Source organism: Siniperca chuatsi, linkage group LG21 (assembly GCF_020085105.1).
Source record: "Siniperca chuatsi isolate FFG_IHB_CAS linkage group LG21, ASM2008510v1, whole genome shotgun sequence".
Classification (NCBI taxonomy): Eukaryota; Metazoa; Chordata; class Actinopteri; order Centrarchiformes; family Sinipercidae; genus Siniperca; species Siniperca chuatsi.
Window position 1 is genome coordinate 11084221 of NC_058062.1, and position 17724 is coordinate 11101944.

A 17724-nucleotide genomic window follows, 5' to 3' on the forward strand; every position below is an offset into this window, starting at 1 on the left:
CAGTCAAGCCAGCACTCTCTCTGTCTCTTTCTCTTTATCTCCATGTATATCTACCTATTTTTGTTTTACTGAAAAAGGACAATATTTATCCTCTTACCAAATGGGCAGGCATTATCATGTGGTGCGCAGCCTCTGGCACGGTTTGTATACTGTAGCGGACGTGTATTCAGAGAAACACAAAGGGCCTCTAATCTGATGCAGAAGTGGGGATATCTCACTGTCAGTAGTCAAATTCACAAAGGAAAACACTTGATGCACCATGCTTTTTGAGATTTTTCTTTTGCCCTCTGACTTACAATGGTAACAATGTCCCAAAACTGTCCTCCAAAATGCCCCTCAACCTTAATACAAGACCCGGACCCCTGTGCTTCTTTCGCCTGACACACACAATAACTAATCCCGGCCTTGGTGTAGGTAGGAGACAGACTGGTAGGGACTCACTGAGCCATTAAAGACCCACTTTGCAGGATTGGCACAACCCAAGGGACCTAAGAGGCTCTGCTTTGTGGGGGCAGGGGATGGAAGGACACACTTCCCACCCATATGGAGCAATCACTGAAATTATTCAACACCAGAAATACCAAAAGGGCTTCATGGGTAGGCCTGCTAGATCTGTATATGGGCACGTTCCAGGTTTTCCAACACAGCAGTCAGTTGCTAAATCTCACAGCATTTGGTAAGTGTAAATGCAACAGATGCATACAACTGAGTGACTCCAACTGCCTACCAAACGCAACTTGTTATACAAGTCCCCCGACAGCATGATGAGGACGATGTAGGTACAGGAAATGATTGTTGTCCTGATTAAGAGATGTGTGGTTCTTCCTTCTCTTCTCTAGAGTAAAGGATGAGTGATGGATCAGTAGCTCTTAGATGAGCCCCTCCCCTACCAATTGTCTGTCTGCCTTGCAATCAGAGTTTCGGTAATCCTCTCCGTCTGTCTTTGTGAGCCCCTCACCACACATTTCATTAGACAGAAGTAAAGTATCCGTATAGATCCAGCTTATCTTCTCAGCCATCCTTCAGCTGCACACACACGCTACAGCAGCAGCATCGCAAGAAGAAAGTGTCTGTTGCCTGGAGATCAAAATCTGCTGTAGCTCCCAGCATCCTACTCGCACAACCCCCTACCATACATGTGCAAACTCACATGTACAGACACACATTCACATACACTTTCCACATCAAGGCAGGCAGGAGGTCTGTTTGGCATAATGAAGATAAATCAGCCGTGATGCTCTGGAGGGGCTCTGCTCTCAGTTCTCAGGTGTTTCCCCCAGCAAGAGGGGAAGGAGGAAACGCATGTCATCTTCTGCCTTTGACTCAGCTGTAATTGGGATTAGCATTAGCATATGTCCCTCAGCCTTGGCGCTGAGCTGCGAGGCTTCCAGCCTGGGAGACTTCCTCTATCGCAGGGCTGCATCTGTCTGCTAGAATTAGCCTGCCCCTGCCAGGCTATTGTTGTAAATGTGTCTCTCACCTGGCAGCTGTCTGCAGGCACAGGGCCCATCTGTCACCTGGACCGCTGTTCAATTCACCTCCAAAAGCAAAGGCCATTATTCACTGGAGATGAGTTGATTGGCAGGCTGTATGGCAGTTGGGCAGAAATCACTGGAAGCTGGCTCTGCCCTGTGTGACCTTTTGTTGGCCAGCACAACTGCAGATGGAATAATAGGGACTGAGGTGGATATTGACCTGGGCAACCAGGTGTACTGTTGATCTTTATTTAGTCAGTAAGAGAGAAGAGGAGCAATGGCTGCTGATTAACGTCACAATTTGTTTTTGTGTATGCTCAAGATCTAGAGCAGAGGTCAAGCATTTCTGTGCAAACATGCAACATCTTGTTTTTACTCTGGTATTATCTTGTATATTGAAAAAACAGATTATTTGAGCAGTTAGGTAACCCTATTGGATTATAAAGGCAATTAGAGTTACATTATTACAAAAGTCACACTGCAGTGTTACATTACAGCACACTGAAACACTGAAACCTGTGGACATCCAGTGTTGCAGAGAGACACCCCAGCAGCCTTGTCTATTCAGGTGTATGAACCATAATCCATCCACTAATCAATAGTCTCCCCAAGTCACTATGTCCTGCTGTTTAGTGTTCAGACATATTGACAAAAAAGATGAAATGGAATAGAAAATGCCAGTGGTGGCTAACAGCATGTGGTTAACAGCATGTGGTTTACAGCGTGACACTGCTATTTATTTGGCTGGCAAATATTGAATTTTAGTGGTCCATTTGGTCATAGATCAAAAAGAGCCCAGGAATGAAAATTGCCCAAGAATTGACTCGAAACACCAGACAATATAACTTTAAACACACATAAGCATAAAGTATGATTGACTCACTGTAATGTGTGGTACTTATCGTAGATGTAGCAATAGAAAAACTGTCAAAAACATGAAAAAAAGCAAAGTGTTTCCAGTTGTTATCTGGAAAAACTGATCAGAACTGTTCAGAGCAACATTAATTCAGGCTTCACTGAATTTGAAGTGTCGGGAAAATAAACTTGATACCCAAACAGCCCTCTAAATATTAAACTTAATGTTCACATACACCTTGGGGTGCTAATAAACCAACTTTACTTCTCATTATGACGCTAAACCAGAAACAAAACATTACAGGAAACACTTTTTATGCTTGTGTGGCTTCCTCATCAAGCACAGATTATCTGTCAGGAAATAATTTCCTCTTTGAAATCAACATGCAGAATGCCAGCAAGATGATCTTGAGTAATTACGTAGCAACATCACTGTTGCCTTATTTTCTGATGGCGAGAAGCTGTGAGTCACTACTTGAAAAGCATCTGAGGAAAAGCAGAGCTAGAAGGAAAGGGTATGTGAAAGGAGGAGAAGAGTGCAAGTGTTTCAGCGTCACTGGCCAGACTGCTGACGACTTTGTTTACACAAAGCGAAGCTGTGTAGTGGTTTGTCTTTTCCGAAATTGTAAAGACACGCTGCACTGTAACTTTCAACTTAATCATCATCCCACTTTCTCTTCTCTAGATGTTACATTTGCTGCCAAAGGCTACTTTGATGCTCTGGTCAGAATGGGTGAACTGGCCAGTGAGAGTCAAGGATCCAAAGATTTAGGTAAGTGACTGACATACACCTGATGACCTATGTTTATTGCCACTCTCTCTCTTTTTCTTTCTTGGTGTTGGCCTCGGTCACACTGGCCTTCAACAGCACCATCAGTTCTTCACACACTTACACACATGCCCACACCCAGACCTACACACACACTAACATCAGCTTTCTGTGTAAAAATGTGGCAGGGGAAGCTTGCATTCAGAGAGAATGTGTGGATTGATACATGAGGTGTTTTTTTTTTATTATTAGAATTTTTACTGAATTCCTAAAGTTTGTTGTTAGATTGTGTCCTGGAGGCAATAACTTTTTCAATTTATGGGCCTCCTTTTTGTCAGAGGAATGTCATCAGAGTTTGAAATAGGTAACAACAATGAATGCAGTACTGTCAGCACAGCAAGGTGGGAGCTGAGCATCATTTATTTACGTCAGTACAGACAATGGTGTACAGACGCAGGGGCAAGGTGCCAACCTGCTCATCAGGAGCAGTTCAGTGTCTTGCTCAAGGATCAAACCGGGAACCTTCGGATTACTAGACGGCCGCTCTACCTCCTGAACCATGCCGCCCCACACTGTGTAATATGTATTTATTTTGTGTGGAAAAATGTATCAGTATACCAGATGTCAGAAGTGTTGCACCTTGTGATGTGTGTATTTCATGTCTATTAGGTGTGTATGTGTGTGCTGGTTACAAACTCAGAGGTCAATTGGAGAACCAACACTTGGTCCTCGCATAGTGAGTAGTTTCCTAGGTGATCGGTGTCTCTGAGTGTGTCTGTATTTGCTGTCACCAGCCCATGGGAAATCAGCTCCTGTTTGAAGAGATTCCCTTTGCACTGATTGTGCTTTCAACTGCCTGATAGGCGTAGAAGTAGCTGTTGATTTGACGAGGCCTTTGTTGCAGTGGAGCTGAGATCCAGTTTGGGTTTCCTCCAGCCCATCCAACAGGGACTGACATGAAAGTGCTCTCAGGATGTTTTATTCATTAAGCGGCCCCCTCTTTCTCTCTCTCCCTCTATCTCTCTATCTCGCAGCCTCTGTGAGGTTTCCTATTGATTCCAAAGTTTACAGCAGTATCTCCATGTTGAACTGAACCTCACTTACTGTAGCGGGCTCTTCCAAGCCAGACATCCTCAGCTGAACTTGTCACGAAAAGAGAATGTACGTGATGCGACTGACAGCTGAGCTAATCTCTTCTTCTGCCTCTAACAACAAGGAATTCTACGTTATTTAAAAAAATACTTATTGTCAGACACTATTAAATGTATGTTTGCATGTCTGTGTGTGCTGGTAGGTGAGTCGACTCCCTCTTCACGAAGTGCATATGTAGTATATGGTGTGTGTAAAAAAAAAAAAAAAAAAAAAAAAAATAAAATTTACTCACCTCTTTTGTCACAAGTATGTCTGCATTTGCCCATGCTCACATTTCCATATGTATGTAAGAGGGAACTGAAAACTGATTTCCGTTTTCAAAAGCCCTGCCTGTGGGATTGGATATTTGAAATGACTCATTCTCTTGGTCATTTTCTCTGTCTTTTATATCTGTCTGTTTTTGTCTATGTTCGTCAAGCTACGCCAAAGACTGAATCTCTCTGTGCAGTTGTAGTTTGAAAAAGAAAGGTTGTGATGTAGCTAAAGATATTAGCCCCTGTTGTTTATTGCCTGTCTCCAGTATAATGTAACAGCTACACCCAACACGCCCCTGCATGCTACTGCAGTTCGCAAGGGAAGGATCGTTCTTGTTTTGTTTTCCAGCCACCTGCTCGCGACTCTTTGGAGTCCCCGCCCTGAGGTTGGTGCCAGTGCACTGACCTCCTGTCAAACCAGGGGTAAGACCCAGAGCTCTGAGTTTCCTGTTTGGCTGATGGTAGAGCACAGAAATATCCACAGATTGGAGGAAAAGAGCAAACTGGAGTTTAGCCGAACAGACCACAGCCTTTGTGCTAAATTTGACAACACGGAAAATGGATGAGATACTGCTTGAAGATATCAATCTTAACCTAATTTAAGAATGAGCTTTTAAATCTCATTTTAAATAGGTCTTGTCCTAAACTTGTTTGTTTTAAGAGATGTTACCATGCAAAGTATTTGAATTGTTTTCTTTAAATATAGAGAGTAAATCAGTCATTTTTCCCACAGTAATTTTGTGTCTCAATAGCTGTTTTTGCACGCTAATCTGTATATTGATGGAGATTTTAAAAATATCATACTCAAGCGATCAGACTCATTTGTGATGATTGTTGCTTGCTTGCTTGTCCCATTTTAATTCCACCCAGGCTCCGTTATGTTGTCCAGATTTGAAATTTCTACCCCTGTTAACTGATAGAGATGGACATGAGTGCAAACTTCAAAGCATCGTGTTCGGTATCTGGGTGACATAAATACTCATAAACACTACACCCAGGATTTTCCACACTCGTAATCAATCACGTCAGTCACATGACGAGTTGGCATCATGTTGATGTTGTTTGCTTGAAGAGTTATTGACTTGACAGGCTGACTATCCTAAAAAAAATATGTTTTGTTTTTTTTCTGTCTGTATTTGCCCATGCCCACATTTCCATATGCATGTATGAGTTAGAGCTCTTGTTGCACCTCTTTAAAGCCTGTTAATTTCATAGAGACTCAGTAAGAGACGAGCTGCAAACGGTCCCACCTACACACCTAAGAGTCGGCAGCTGCTCTCCATCTTTCTTCCTCCCTCCTCCTTTTTTCCTCCTGTCTTTCTCACACACGCACGCACGCACACACACACACACACACACACACACACACACACACACACACACACACACACACACACACACACATAAACATTATGCTTAAAGCAGGGAATGAAATTAACCTGTGAAATAATTCCCTCTGTTGCTGTTTTTATTATCAACAAATCAACATGCACTACACACTTTAGAACACAGTATGTTCCCAAAGGAATCTGCCCTTGTGTGTATGTACTGTATGTGCTTGTGTGTGTTCGTGCCTATTATACTTGCATGGTCGTGTACATTTTCTTTGCATAAATCTTGTGTCATTTCTATATGTTTATACGTTATGAGTGCTCTTTTAATCTACTTGTGTATATCTCTGCCTAAAGAAACAGAGTCTCTCTCTCACTCACCAGCCCCACTACTCCCACACACTCCCTCCCACATATCCTCCTCTGGTTGGGCTAATCATCGCCTGTCACTTTGCCACCCACATACACATGCATGCACACACACACACACACACACACATGCTAACACACACACACACACACACCTGCTCTCCCTTCCCTCTCTTTCCCTTCTCTCCCTCTGTTTCTGCCATCCTCCTCTTCTTTTATCCTGCTTCATGAAGAAGAAGTGAACACTCATTACCTCAGTCACATTTGTGGCTTTCCAACCCTTCTAGGGAAATACAGGAAACATAGAGTTTTTGTGGGGCTGGATGTATTTACAACAATCTTAACCGACCGGCTCTGTTTTTATTCCTCTGAACTAAGAGGCTTGCTATTTACGACCAGACCCGAAGCCAAATAGGCAGTTTACAGGTTTGAACTCCTCCTGAAATTCCAACTGTTTTGATTTGTCATCATTACTTTTTCCAAAAAAAAAAACAAGTTCGTAAGTAATTTATACGCAACCCATGTAGCCTATCCTAAACAGCATTGTACAATTAATGTTTGTGATGCCTCCACTACCTTATGTGACAAGCTAATGTTTCTGTAGGGCAGTTGGATTTTTACAAAGTCGGCAAACAGTCTTATCTTTATTCACGTTTTCTCATATATGGTTTTGAATCCAAAATGCTTCCTGGCATTTCTTCTCAAATAGTTTGGTTTCATTATTATCCGTTCTCCGGGGCTCACTAGTTTCCTCAATTTTGCATTAGCAAAGAGAAAAACAATAGCCTAGTTAACTGATGCATGGCATGCGATGGGCCAGATGGGCGGTGCATTTTAGGAACACCACCCACTTGAGTACAAGGCAAATTTGAATTTGAGCAGATGAGTACGGATTACAAAACACAAAAAAATCAAGACCAACTGACCTAAAGTTTGTATATAAAACACAATTTTATGTACAGTATATATTACCTTTGTCCCACTTGACTATAATACACTGGTAGAATAGTAAACAGATTATATGTACCATACTGAAAGAGATTTCTGGCAATACAACTCGCCAATATGGTCAGCCTGTGCTTTTAGGTCCTCAGGTGAAGTCGAGTTGAGAGCTGCTCTGTGCTTGGCTGGGTGTGTTCCACTATGCTGTCCTACATGGCTAGTGTTTCACTGTTGAAGTTTTAAGGATTAGTGTGAAAGTCAGACTACAAACTACCTAATACTAACGTATGTATAGAGCACAGACATAATGTACTGTATTTTATATTTGCTATGGCTTTCCTTCATCCTGTCCTCTGGTTAACAATTAAAAGTAAACTCTCTCTCGGGCCATTTGGCTGATTAGTCTGTTTTTCAAGAACCTGGACAGGAATGTGAAGTGCTTACAGTTCAGCCTCCCCAGCCAGAGGAAATCAAATATCTTTCTCCCCTCTTATCAACGTCTGTAACTTTGCTAATTGCCACATTTTTAATAATGTACATGTATGACTCAGCACAAAGACATGTCTTTTGGGAAATTACATGCATTAGAGGAAAAAAAAAGGTCATATAAAACTGTAGTCAACCAATGGATTGCTTAGGTTGCTGCAGGGGAGAGGGCCCACCAAAAAAATAAAAGAACACCTCATAGCCCTCCCAGTAATTACCCGAGGAAAAAAAAAAAGGTTCACACAAGGAAAATGAGGCTGCAAACTGATGTAGCGTAATTGTATTTTTTAGGTTAATGGATCTAGGACATAAGCATTACATTTCTGCTGGTAAATGGATGCTGTCTAAAAGGCTAAATGACATGTCTGTTGTCAAGAGCAGAGGTTAGTAGTGGCGGGCGAAGTGTTAACTCGGACATGCTGTATTTGAATGAGCACCTGCGAGTACACATACTGTATACACACAGTTCTCGCTCTCGCTCTCTCTCTTTTTCCCCCCTCTCTCTCTGTCTTTAGTCTGGCCTACCTCTCTCCTCCTCTAGCACCTGTCCCTGTTTAAATGAGAGCAGAGGAGCTCTTTTCTTAGCTCTGTGCCACCATCCCATGGGTCCCTGCCTTCTCCTGCTCTATTTCTAAGACACGCACTGCATGATGGGAAGCCACTGGCCCCCACACTCTCCATCTACACACATTCACATTGCCCTTCATTTGTTCATGGCAGTGACATGTGCTACAGCTGGGATGGACATGCACAAAACATGCACAGAAAACTCTCTCTCTTACTCTGTTTCCTTTTTAGATAAGCACACACACTCACACTCTAGTACACACTTGTGAGAATAATTGACGCATTTACATTCTGCACTGGGGCTCTCTCTAGGCTGGCATGCAACAAGGCAAAAAAGCACCACAGTCAGTGCCATGCAATTGTGGCACTGACTGTGGTTAAACCAGTTAGGTCTACATTTTGGGTGATTTGATAATGTAATGTATGCAAATCTGCATTTTGTAGGTGTGTGGGTTTTAGATGTTGTCTGTCATGCTTATGCAAGAGCCCCTGAAGTATTTGCAAGTCATTTCTATAGTGGAAAGAGTGAGATCTGATTATATAAATGTGTTGATGTTATAATCAGATGGCATCATTGGTGCTGTGTTTTGCATATGTCCATTTCTCTCATAGGAGCTGTGTGTGTGGACCTAAACTTGTATGCCTTTTATATGCCTACTATTGTTTCACCTCAGTAGTGCATATTCAGAGTTAAATACACTCTGTGTTTGGTGACCCTTATTGACCATGGTTTCTTAGGGCTAACTGGCTAGCTCAAATAACACGCACACATGCATGCACGCACGCACACACACACACACAAGGGCGCACGCACACACAGTCAAAGAGCTCAGTTTGTTTTTTTACTCAGCCCTTCCTTGAATCCCCATACCTCAACAGGTAGTTGCATGACTCTGCTGTTTTTCTTATTGGTTCCACTCAAGTGCAAAGGGCTCTGCTACACAGCTAAAACAGCACTATCATTAAGGCTACACGTCAGTGTCTTTTCTGCTACATTGAAGTATCACTTATTATTACTGTATTCTCAAGGGATTTTCCCCATCATTCCACTTTTTGCTTCCCTAGCTGTTGCTCTCTCTGTCTGCCTAATTTGCCCTAGAACAAAATCTTTTTCTTTTTCATGTTAAGCTTTCTTCACTTTGAACTTTATACTTTGAGTTTTAGAAGACTTTGTCGCAATGAGCGAAGAGACAAAAACACCCCAGATCTTTTAAAGGATTCATTGTCACAAACATACACACATCGTCACAGTCATAGTAACTGTTCCTGCTCTTAATCCTGCCATCGTTTTTGCTTCTCTCACCATTATTTGACTTTCTTTCTCCCTCCTTTCTCCCACTATGTTTTTCCCAAGCTTGTCAAATCAATCAAAGTGCTTGTGATTCATCACTTGCATGCTTTCAGTGGCAAGGAAAAGCAGATGAGTTATCAAACAGGGATTTTGTGCTGCACTAATCAAAGTTTCTCTCAAGGGACCTACTTTTTTATGAGAGTTTTAAGTCATGGCCCGTGATTGCTTTCATAGCCTTGTGCAGGTTTCTGTTAAGTTAACACTCTTCTGTACCATTAAAATCTGTGAAGGATATATGACAAGTGTATATTTCTTGTTGGATTTCATACAAGTCAGGTTTTAGTTGTCATGAAGATATTTGTATGAGGTGGTTACCCCTAGACTTGTATTTCATGACCTCAGCATGATAAACATGATAAATAAACCAGCCCACTGAGACAAGTGGTTCTCAAAGTGGGGGGCGGGCCCCCCTGGGTGGGCATAGAGCCACTGCATGGGGGGCATGAATATTGAGCGGACCTAAATTCGCATGAATATGATTCATGTGGTGCTCTGATGCTAGCTATCTTGCTAACCTGAATCTTTTGTTTACTTTAATCACCCGAATTGTTAATGAATGATGAAAATGAAATCCACTTTTGCTGGGGTGGGGGGCATGAACTTTTTTTCAGCTTCTGAAGGGGGGGTGTGACAGTTAAGACATATCAGCTATGCAGCATACAATTATTATCTTATGCAAAATAAGGGAGCAGGAATTCATGGATTGGAGAGTTGACACATTGTAAAATGGTTGTTTTATGTTAGCTTTATATTTGCTTTAGCCCAATAGATAGCATTAGAAGTCCTGCTCCACTTCTGAATTGACTTTTTTTTCAGCATCATTACTCAAAAGCTAGAATATGATGGCTTTTCTCTTCCTACTTCAAATTTATTTGGGTAACTTCTACTACACAGTAGTATTTAATGTAACTTATTGTAAAGTGTTACCAAGTTTAAACACCTAATCATTTTGTTAGCATTCAAAAACTACATACCACCATTCTGTGGCTAAGACTCATGGGATATGTTGTTGAGCTCAAAATAAAATATTATTAAAATAACTATTGTGTTATCTCTTTTATCTTAGAATACGGACTGAAAACCATGTTTCAGCTTTTTGCTGTTATAAAATGTGGTGCGGTTGAGGCTAGTGGAACAGCGGCTTAAAAAGAGGCCAGGCTTTTGGCTCACTGATACCAGATGGTTTGGATTTGCTACATACGTGTTGTCCAGTAGACAATGCACGACAACCTACCTGAGACCTTCTTAGAATAAATGTCAAGATTACTTGCAACTGCACTGTGACCCACTTCTCTTTGACAGACTTCCATTTCTCCTGTTAAGCCCTCATTATGGCCTAAATGCTTGACACCATTGCTGGACAAACTTATATTAGGCTAGTAGGTTGAACAGCTGTGATGTGAATTTTAGTAACATGTCATATGTATCAATAGTTTTCTCCCGTCAAAGTCTATGTAAATGAGCAAAGTGGGAAAAGAGTTCAAACTGAGTTTATCATCCAGTTCACACAACTATAGTGTGTGTGTGTGTGTGTATTTCATGTTCTTATATCCCGTTGGGGACTTTAACCTGAATGCACACCAACCCATGGGGACGGGGGATCTGTAAGCATAAGCTGCCCTCACTTCTAGATTAACTGTGTTTAGATGTTTTGGTTTCACAGGGAGTGTACTCACACATGTGTGTACACACTGTACACACTCACACGGCCACCCAGACTCTCAGCTATTATCTACGTCTCGCACATTATCCCGCTGCCCCATTATACTTGCCCACTTGTTTGTTTCCCTTGTGATTTAGCATGCTATTAACATCACTGTACTGTTTAGACACACACACACACACACACACACACACACAGATACTGTACACAGACTCCCCAGGTGGGGACCCACTCCACTTTCCTCGCCAGGGAAGTATACAGTAGATGCTGATGTAATGATAGCTGATAGTAAGGGTGGAAATCTTTGAACAGTGTTTTGTAACACAACATTTTGCAGCCGCTGCCCCTCAGCTTGCAACTTCTCCCATGGCAGCGACCCTAGCATTATCCTGCTTCCATGACAACCCATAGTGAATCCAGCTTGACCTTCACCAGTGATTCAGTGTCTCTCCATCCACCTCCATTCTCTCCCTCCCTTCATCTCTGTCTCTCTTATTCTCTCTCTCTCTCTCAACATTGCAAACTTCCACTTTCTTTCTGCTCTGTAGCCCACATTATTTTTTTTCTTTTCTCTACCTGTGTGGGTGTATCATCGCTTCTGTTACACAAGCAGTCAATGCATCTACATAAGCTGATGTCATTCTTCAGGGGACAGTCTGTTCAAATGCACTGAAGTCCTGAGTCCATGCTTCCTTCTCTGACTCAGTGGTTTAAGCTAGCAGGCATGTGGCTGCTTGTTGCTGAGCTGCAGGTGCAGATCAACCTGAGCTCACCTCCCCACAAAAGAACTATTGTTTTCTCTCAGCCAGAGACTCAAGCGGAGTTGAAATGTTCCTTCTATAATTCCTCTTCTGTTTTAAAACTTTTGGTTTTATTAATTTAAGTGCTTGTCATGTGTTAAAGTAGTAGTTGGTGCATTCACCTACAGGCAATATTGATACAATACTGACACGACTTTGAGGGTTAATTTACTGGTGTGTGTGGTTGTGTATCGATGTGTCGAAGTATAGGAGTCTGTGCATGTTTGTGAGCTTGTCACTGTGGCTATCGACCTGTCTGTCATGTCGCTCTTAGCTGGTATGCGGATATCCTTGTCATGCTGACAGCTCTTACACAAAGTCTCTCAGGCTATGTCGTGCCTGCCAAATATCTTCTGTATGAAACAATAATGTTACGCAACACATTCAGATTTTCCACATTATGCCGCTTTATTGATTCTTGATTGATTTATCTGCAGTTAACTGCCCCTAAAGGTTGCAGTCCAATTTTCTGTTACTGTTGTTGTGTGATATGATATCGAAGTTGCCATGGTAACTATTTGCATCTCCAAAGTGTGAATATTTTTTCTCCCTATGCTTTAGCATCGTACATTGTGCAGTAATGAAACTGCAGATGACAAGATGAGATATCTCGCAGATTCATTCATTCTTTACCTTTCTGGCTTCTTGCAAACACCCTGTCCTACTGCCAGTTTACTTGACGTGTGTTTGTGTGTGTGCGTTTGTGTGTGTGTTTGTCTGCTGTACAGTGGTGGCTGCTCATTTGTTAATTGATCCAGCTAGTTGAAGCCGCCAAACAGAATGCCAGGGTTTCTAAGCCTGAAGGGCTGTGATCAGGGATGAGTATCTGTAAGCTGCTTAGCATGCCTGCTGGGAAGTGACAGGATGCTTTGGCCTGCTTCTCAGCTCCTGTGAGGCACAAGATCAGCAGGCAGGTTGCACCATGGGCAAAAGGCCTGGCTGTTTTCGGTATACAGGAGTTGTAGGGGCAGTGTAGTGCACTGAATTTAGCATGTAATAAAACACACTAGATGGTTGAAATATAATTTTACTAATTAGTAGGTCATTATTTATATCAGTGTTTATAGTTAAACCACTGTTTAAAAAGGTCCATGATTGTGCTGAATGTTGAGCTCTTCAGGAATTCATCATTTACTGTTTGACCTCATCGCAGGTCTTTACTTTAAATTGCCCTATTTAGATAGATAGATACTTTATTTATCACCTGGGGAAAATTAGCATTTATAAGCAGCATATAAACATTTAATGAGTGGTTTATAACACACACGGGTATAAGTGTTTATTAATGTGTTTGTCAACAACTATAACTCCTCCTATTGGCACACATACAGTAAGTGGAGGCTGGTGCATAAACAGATAATGAATGACAATAGTAAAACACAGTTGTAATGATATATGATATGTCGTCATAGGATTTTTTATAATTGTTTACAACTACTGTACATCAATAAACACTTTAAAATGTTAATATTGTATTTTTTTTATTTGTTTTATTTTGGAGCAGTTGACATCAACTCTGTTACAGTCACTTCACTGTCGTCTGTCTGTAGCAATTTGCATTGTACGTGCTGTCTGTTGAGATGGAGACCACTCCAAAGCCTTTTGGTGGAGACTAAAGTTTGTACAGAAACCATTTTAGCTCAAGTTCTGATTTCACTTACGAAGCATTTTGAGAGCTCTGACAGGTTAGCCTTCAAAAGAGAACACAGCAGTTAAGTGTAGATTGAGATGAAAAAAGTCTGATGTGCTCTAAGTGTTGTAGCTCCTGTTCAGCCACAAATGTCCAGATCTTACTTTTCTATAAATTAAATCTTCTCACTAAAATCAATATGCAGTTATTTAAATTTAATGGAAGTATGTTTCCTGAATAGTTGAATGCAATCGATATAAACCCTTATTGATACTAGCTGATATCACATGTTTTCACTAGGCAACAAGTAAATAACCCATATTTAATATGTCAGACAAAGCTAAGGGGCTTTGGACCTTCTGGTCAGGGAATGTGTGTCTCATTTTTCTGTACATGCAGATCTCACACTGTCTTTCCACCAGGTCTCTATATGTATATGTGTCCTTTGCTCAATGTAGCTCTTTGTGTTCCTTTTCTTGACAATGCACTGCATATTCAGAAGAGGCAGCCTGTAGGTATATGGAAATGAAATATTCTCACTAGCTGCATGACCCTCCTTATCTCTTCCTTTTTGGTTATTTCCTTTTTTACTCCTTTTTGTGTGGAGACTTTAAACTTTCTTTGAGGTGTTTTTTTTTGTTGTTGTTCTATAAATCACATTGCCTGATATTAAGATTAATCAATCAAAGAAAGAAAGGCAATATGTTTGATCTCCACAAGAAATCAGTACTTACGTGCTTGAAGAACCAGAATTTAATTGTAAGCATTTTGTCTCCCCCATTTTTCATACTTGTCATCACTTTTGTTTTCTCTGTTTTCTGTTATCTTGTACCAAAAAACAAACTTTCATCATGTTCTTCGTTGTCCCAGTTACAAGTCACTTGTCCCGTATGTTTGTGTGTCTTGTATTACTGCATGAGCTTTGCACGCTGGGGTCTCTCTGTTTCTCTCTCTTGCTTTTTTGGTTTCTTCCTTTCCTCTGTAGTTTCCTGCCTTTTCTCCTCTCTGTTTTTCTGCACTAGGAATGCTTGTGCTATTGAGTGTTGTTCATGTGTTTTCTCCCTGTATCCCTCTTTCTATCTGTGCAGGGGATGTGCTGTTCCAGATGGCTGAGGTCCACAGACAGATCCAAGTGCAGCTTGAGGAGATGGTTGGTATTCTAAGCTCAAAGGGTTTTTAGCTGTGTGGTTCAACGCTACAGGCTATGTAAAAGGTTAGACACGACAACAAGTTATTGCAGCAATAAACCATTTTAATTTGGCGGTGTGGCTCTGCTCCATGATGCTCCACAACCAATTTGTCCAGCCGTGACACAGATTTGTCCCTGAGCTTTCGAGCCCCTGTGGGCAGTCCATGGAATACATGATAATTAAATGAACATGAACTCATATTGAATGAACAGACATGCTGAGCTCATATAAATCCAAACTGCTAACACAGGAGGTGGCTGGGGAAGTCGAGTGATTTAATTGAACAGTGTTGCATTCTGGGTAATATGCTTGTATGACGAGTTATCCACAGTCAATATCAAGTTCATTAGTGTGTGTAGTATAGAGGAAGGCCTGGGCATAGGTGCTCATCATGTGGATGCCTTGGAGCTAGAGCACCCCAAGTTCACTGAGGTGCCCACGAGCCAGCTGCCCTTTAAAGGATAGGTTCATATTTTAACACGTCTATCTACCCCTCTCTATGCCTATACTCACTGTCTATATGTACAGTATGTAATCCTTCCTCTTCTACACACTAATCATCCAGAGTCCAATCTAAGAAATCAGGAACAAAATTGAGTCCTCACCCTGCAAAAAAGCTTTCAGCCACTTTGAGCTGAATTGGCTGATTCAAAAGATTATTGTCCCCAAATCCAATCTTTTTTTGTATAAGATATTCTATTTAAGTTTGCTTCTGTTCATTAAACGATTTCATTTAAATGTAGAATACATAATAACCTGTTGCACATATATTAACCAATGCACATACAGTATATCACTGTTGCATATCAAAACCTGACCTTCAGTTTTAATTTTTCATTCAGTTCATATCAAAGATTTCTATGAGTTGAAAAAATTCTCCCAATCCTCTCTCAGCAGAGCAGAGATTGAATATTTTTTTTCTGATTTGGTTGCCGTTCTTCAGGCAGGTCAGTTTACAATCTAGTGACTAAATATTGTGTCAGATAGCACTGAATCAGTGACAGTGATTTGCAAGCCAAGAAGACTTCACAGGCCAGGACTTTGTTGCTAAAACATTTATTCAGTAACTGAATAAATGAGGAAAACACATGTATTTTAATAACTTGTTGGTCAGTTGCATACAACTTAATGTAAAAGTCTTTGTCTTTGACTTCTGTATCCACATGCAGCATCTGTTGTTGGTTTTGTCATTGAAATAACTATTATTAGCATTTTATTTAACTGTTCTTGTGCTTTCTCCCCAGTTGAAATCCTTCCACAATGAGCTGCTCTCTGAGCTGGAGAAGAAGGTGGAGCTGGATGCTCGTTATCTGACTGTGAGTATCTGATTGGCTCGCTTTCCCAAAGCCCAAGGACAGCCTCAATCCAATAAGTGCACTCCATATTTTAGCTCATTTTAGTGCTTTATATTATGTAACATCAAATCTGCTAAGGCCTAATTTGACTGAAGTGATAACAGAGATGGAGGTGAAGTTGTGTTTCAATGTCTGGATCAAAGTCTGTCTCTGAGACAATTAGAGGATGTCTCTGTGAAAAGAGAAGCTTTGAAATAACATTCCATATCTACTCACACGTCAAAGGTAGACTGATTATAATAAACCCCTCCTGGAGAGTGTGTGTGTGTAAGCACTGTGAAGCTGGTCTACATGTGATATCTTTAGAATGAGTGGGTTGCAGCCTGAGTGTAGAGCAGCACTGCTGTGTGTTGTTTTGGGGGATGGGATAACTCTGCCATTATTTTATTGTACTGTTGGAAGGACCACACTACGAGCTGCCTCGGCTTACAGCCACTCACTCACACACACACACACACACACACACACACACACACACACACACACACACACACACACACACACACACACACACACTTAATGTAATGTTGCTCTAGAAACAAAGGTTGTTTGTGAGTCATTTAGGCTCCTGTCCTCTTGACTTAACGAGGAGAGTTATCAGTAATATCAGATGTTGTCATGCTGAGTTCAAATGAAAACCACGAGTGTTCTGATTTAAACTATCTCCAAGTAATCTTTGACTCCATACACATCTGCCAAATTTGTGTTTTCAAATGCATCAACCATTTCAGACATTTCTATCTTGGCATATCCCTGAGGTTTTAACATATTAACATTTAATGAATTTCCCACAGATCTGCCGCAGTGATAATAGCAATCATTTTGCTTCAGACTTTGTGAATTAATCATCTGAAATTTCGACTCAGTTCAAAAAGACTCAAAGGAAAGCTTGCTGTTTTCCAAGTCTGTATGCTGCTCCCAGTGGTGCATCCTTCTCTGTTCTCCCTCTGTCTCTATCTCTGTTTCTCTTGTCTCACATAATGGCTCACCTGGGGTTTTACAACACTCTCCAGTTATCACAGAGGTCACAATTTGGGCATGAGCCTAATATGCAAAAACAGCCTATAGATTACCAAAGAAGATTCTCCAAGTGTACCAAAGTTCATCTACTGTCTACTGTGTTTCTAATCAGATTTAATTAAACTAATTATCTGTGTGCAGTAGTAGCCAGTGATTGACAGCTGTGGGTACAGGCGCTGGCAACAAAAGTCAACAGGCTTTTGCTTTGTTAATCAGGAGGAACATTCCAGCTTAATGAGGCGGATGCTAGGGATATTATCTTGTTTACCCAATTTGACTCACGCAAACTTCTCACAATACCAAATTGTGTCTTCCCTAACCATTACTACACTGTATGATCTATGCTATCTAGGATTTTCCACTGGGGAGTCTCGGTTTCTGGGAGGTCAGTTGTAGATATGAATAGCCATATTGGTTGTACTGCTTTAACTCAAGAACTAGGAGGGAATGAACGGAAGAGTTATTCATTGTTGGGTTACAGAGACAACACCAGTGCAAATGCATGTTTTGGTCCA

At 41.2% G+C, this 17724-nt stretch overlaps 1 protein-coding gene across 10 annotated transcripts in view; it reads left to right on the plus strand.

Moving 5' to 3' along the window:
* The window catches only part of baiap2a (BAR/IMD domain containing adaptor protein 2a), a 51860-nt gene that overhangs the window by 13835 nt on the left and 20301 nt on the right, over positions 1-17724 (plus strand). For all 10 annotated transcript variants that reach the window (XM_044181120.1, XM_044181119.1, XM_044181116.1 and 7 more), the window contains exons 3-5: positions 3016-3102; positions 14733-14794; positions 16079-16150. In XM_044181120.1, coding sequence (XP_044037055.1) covers positions 3016-3102; positions 14733-14794; positions 16079-16150 — 221 coding nt within the window. The remainder of the gene's footprint in view (positions 1-3015; positions 3103-14732; positions 14795-16078; positions 16151-17724) is intronic.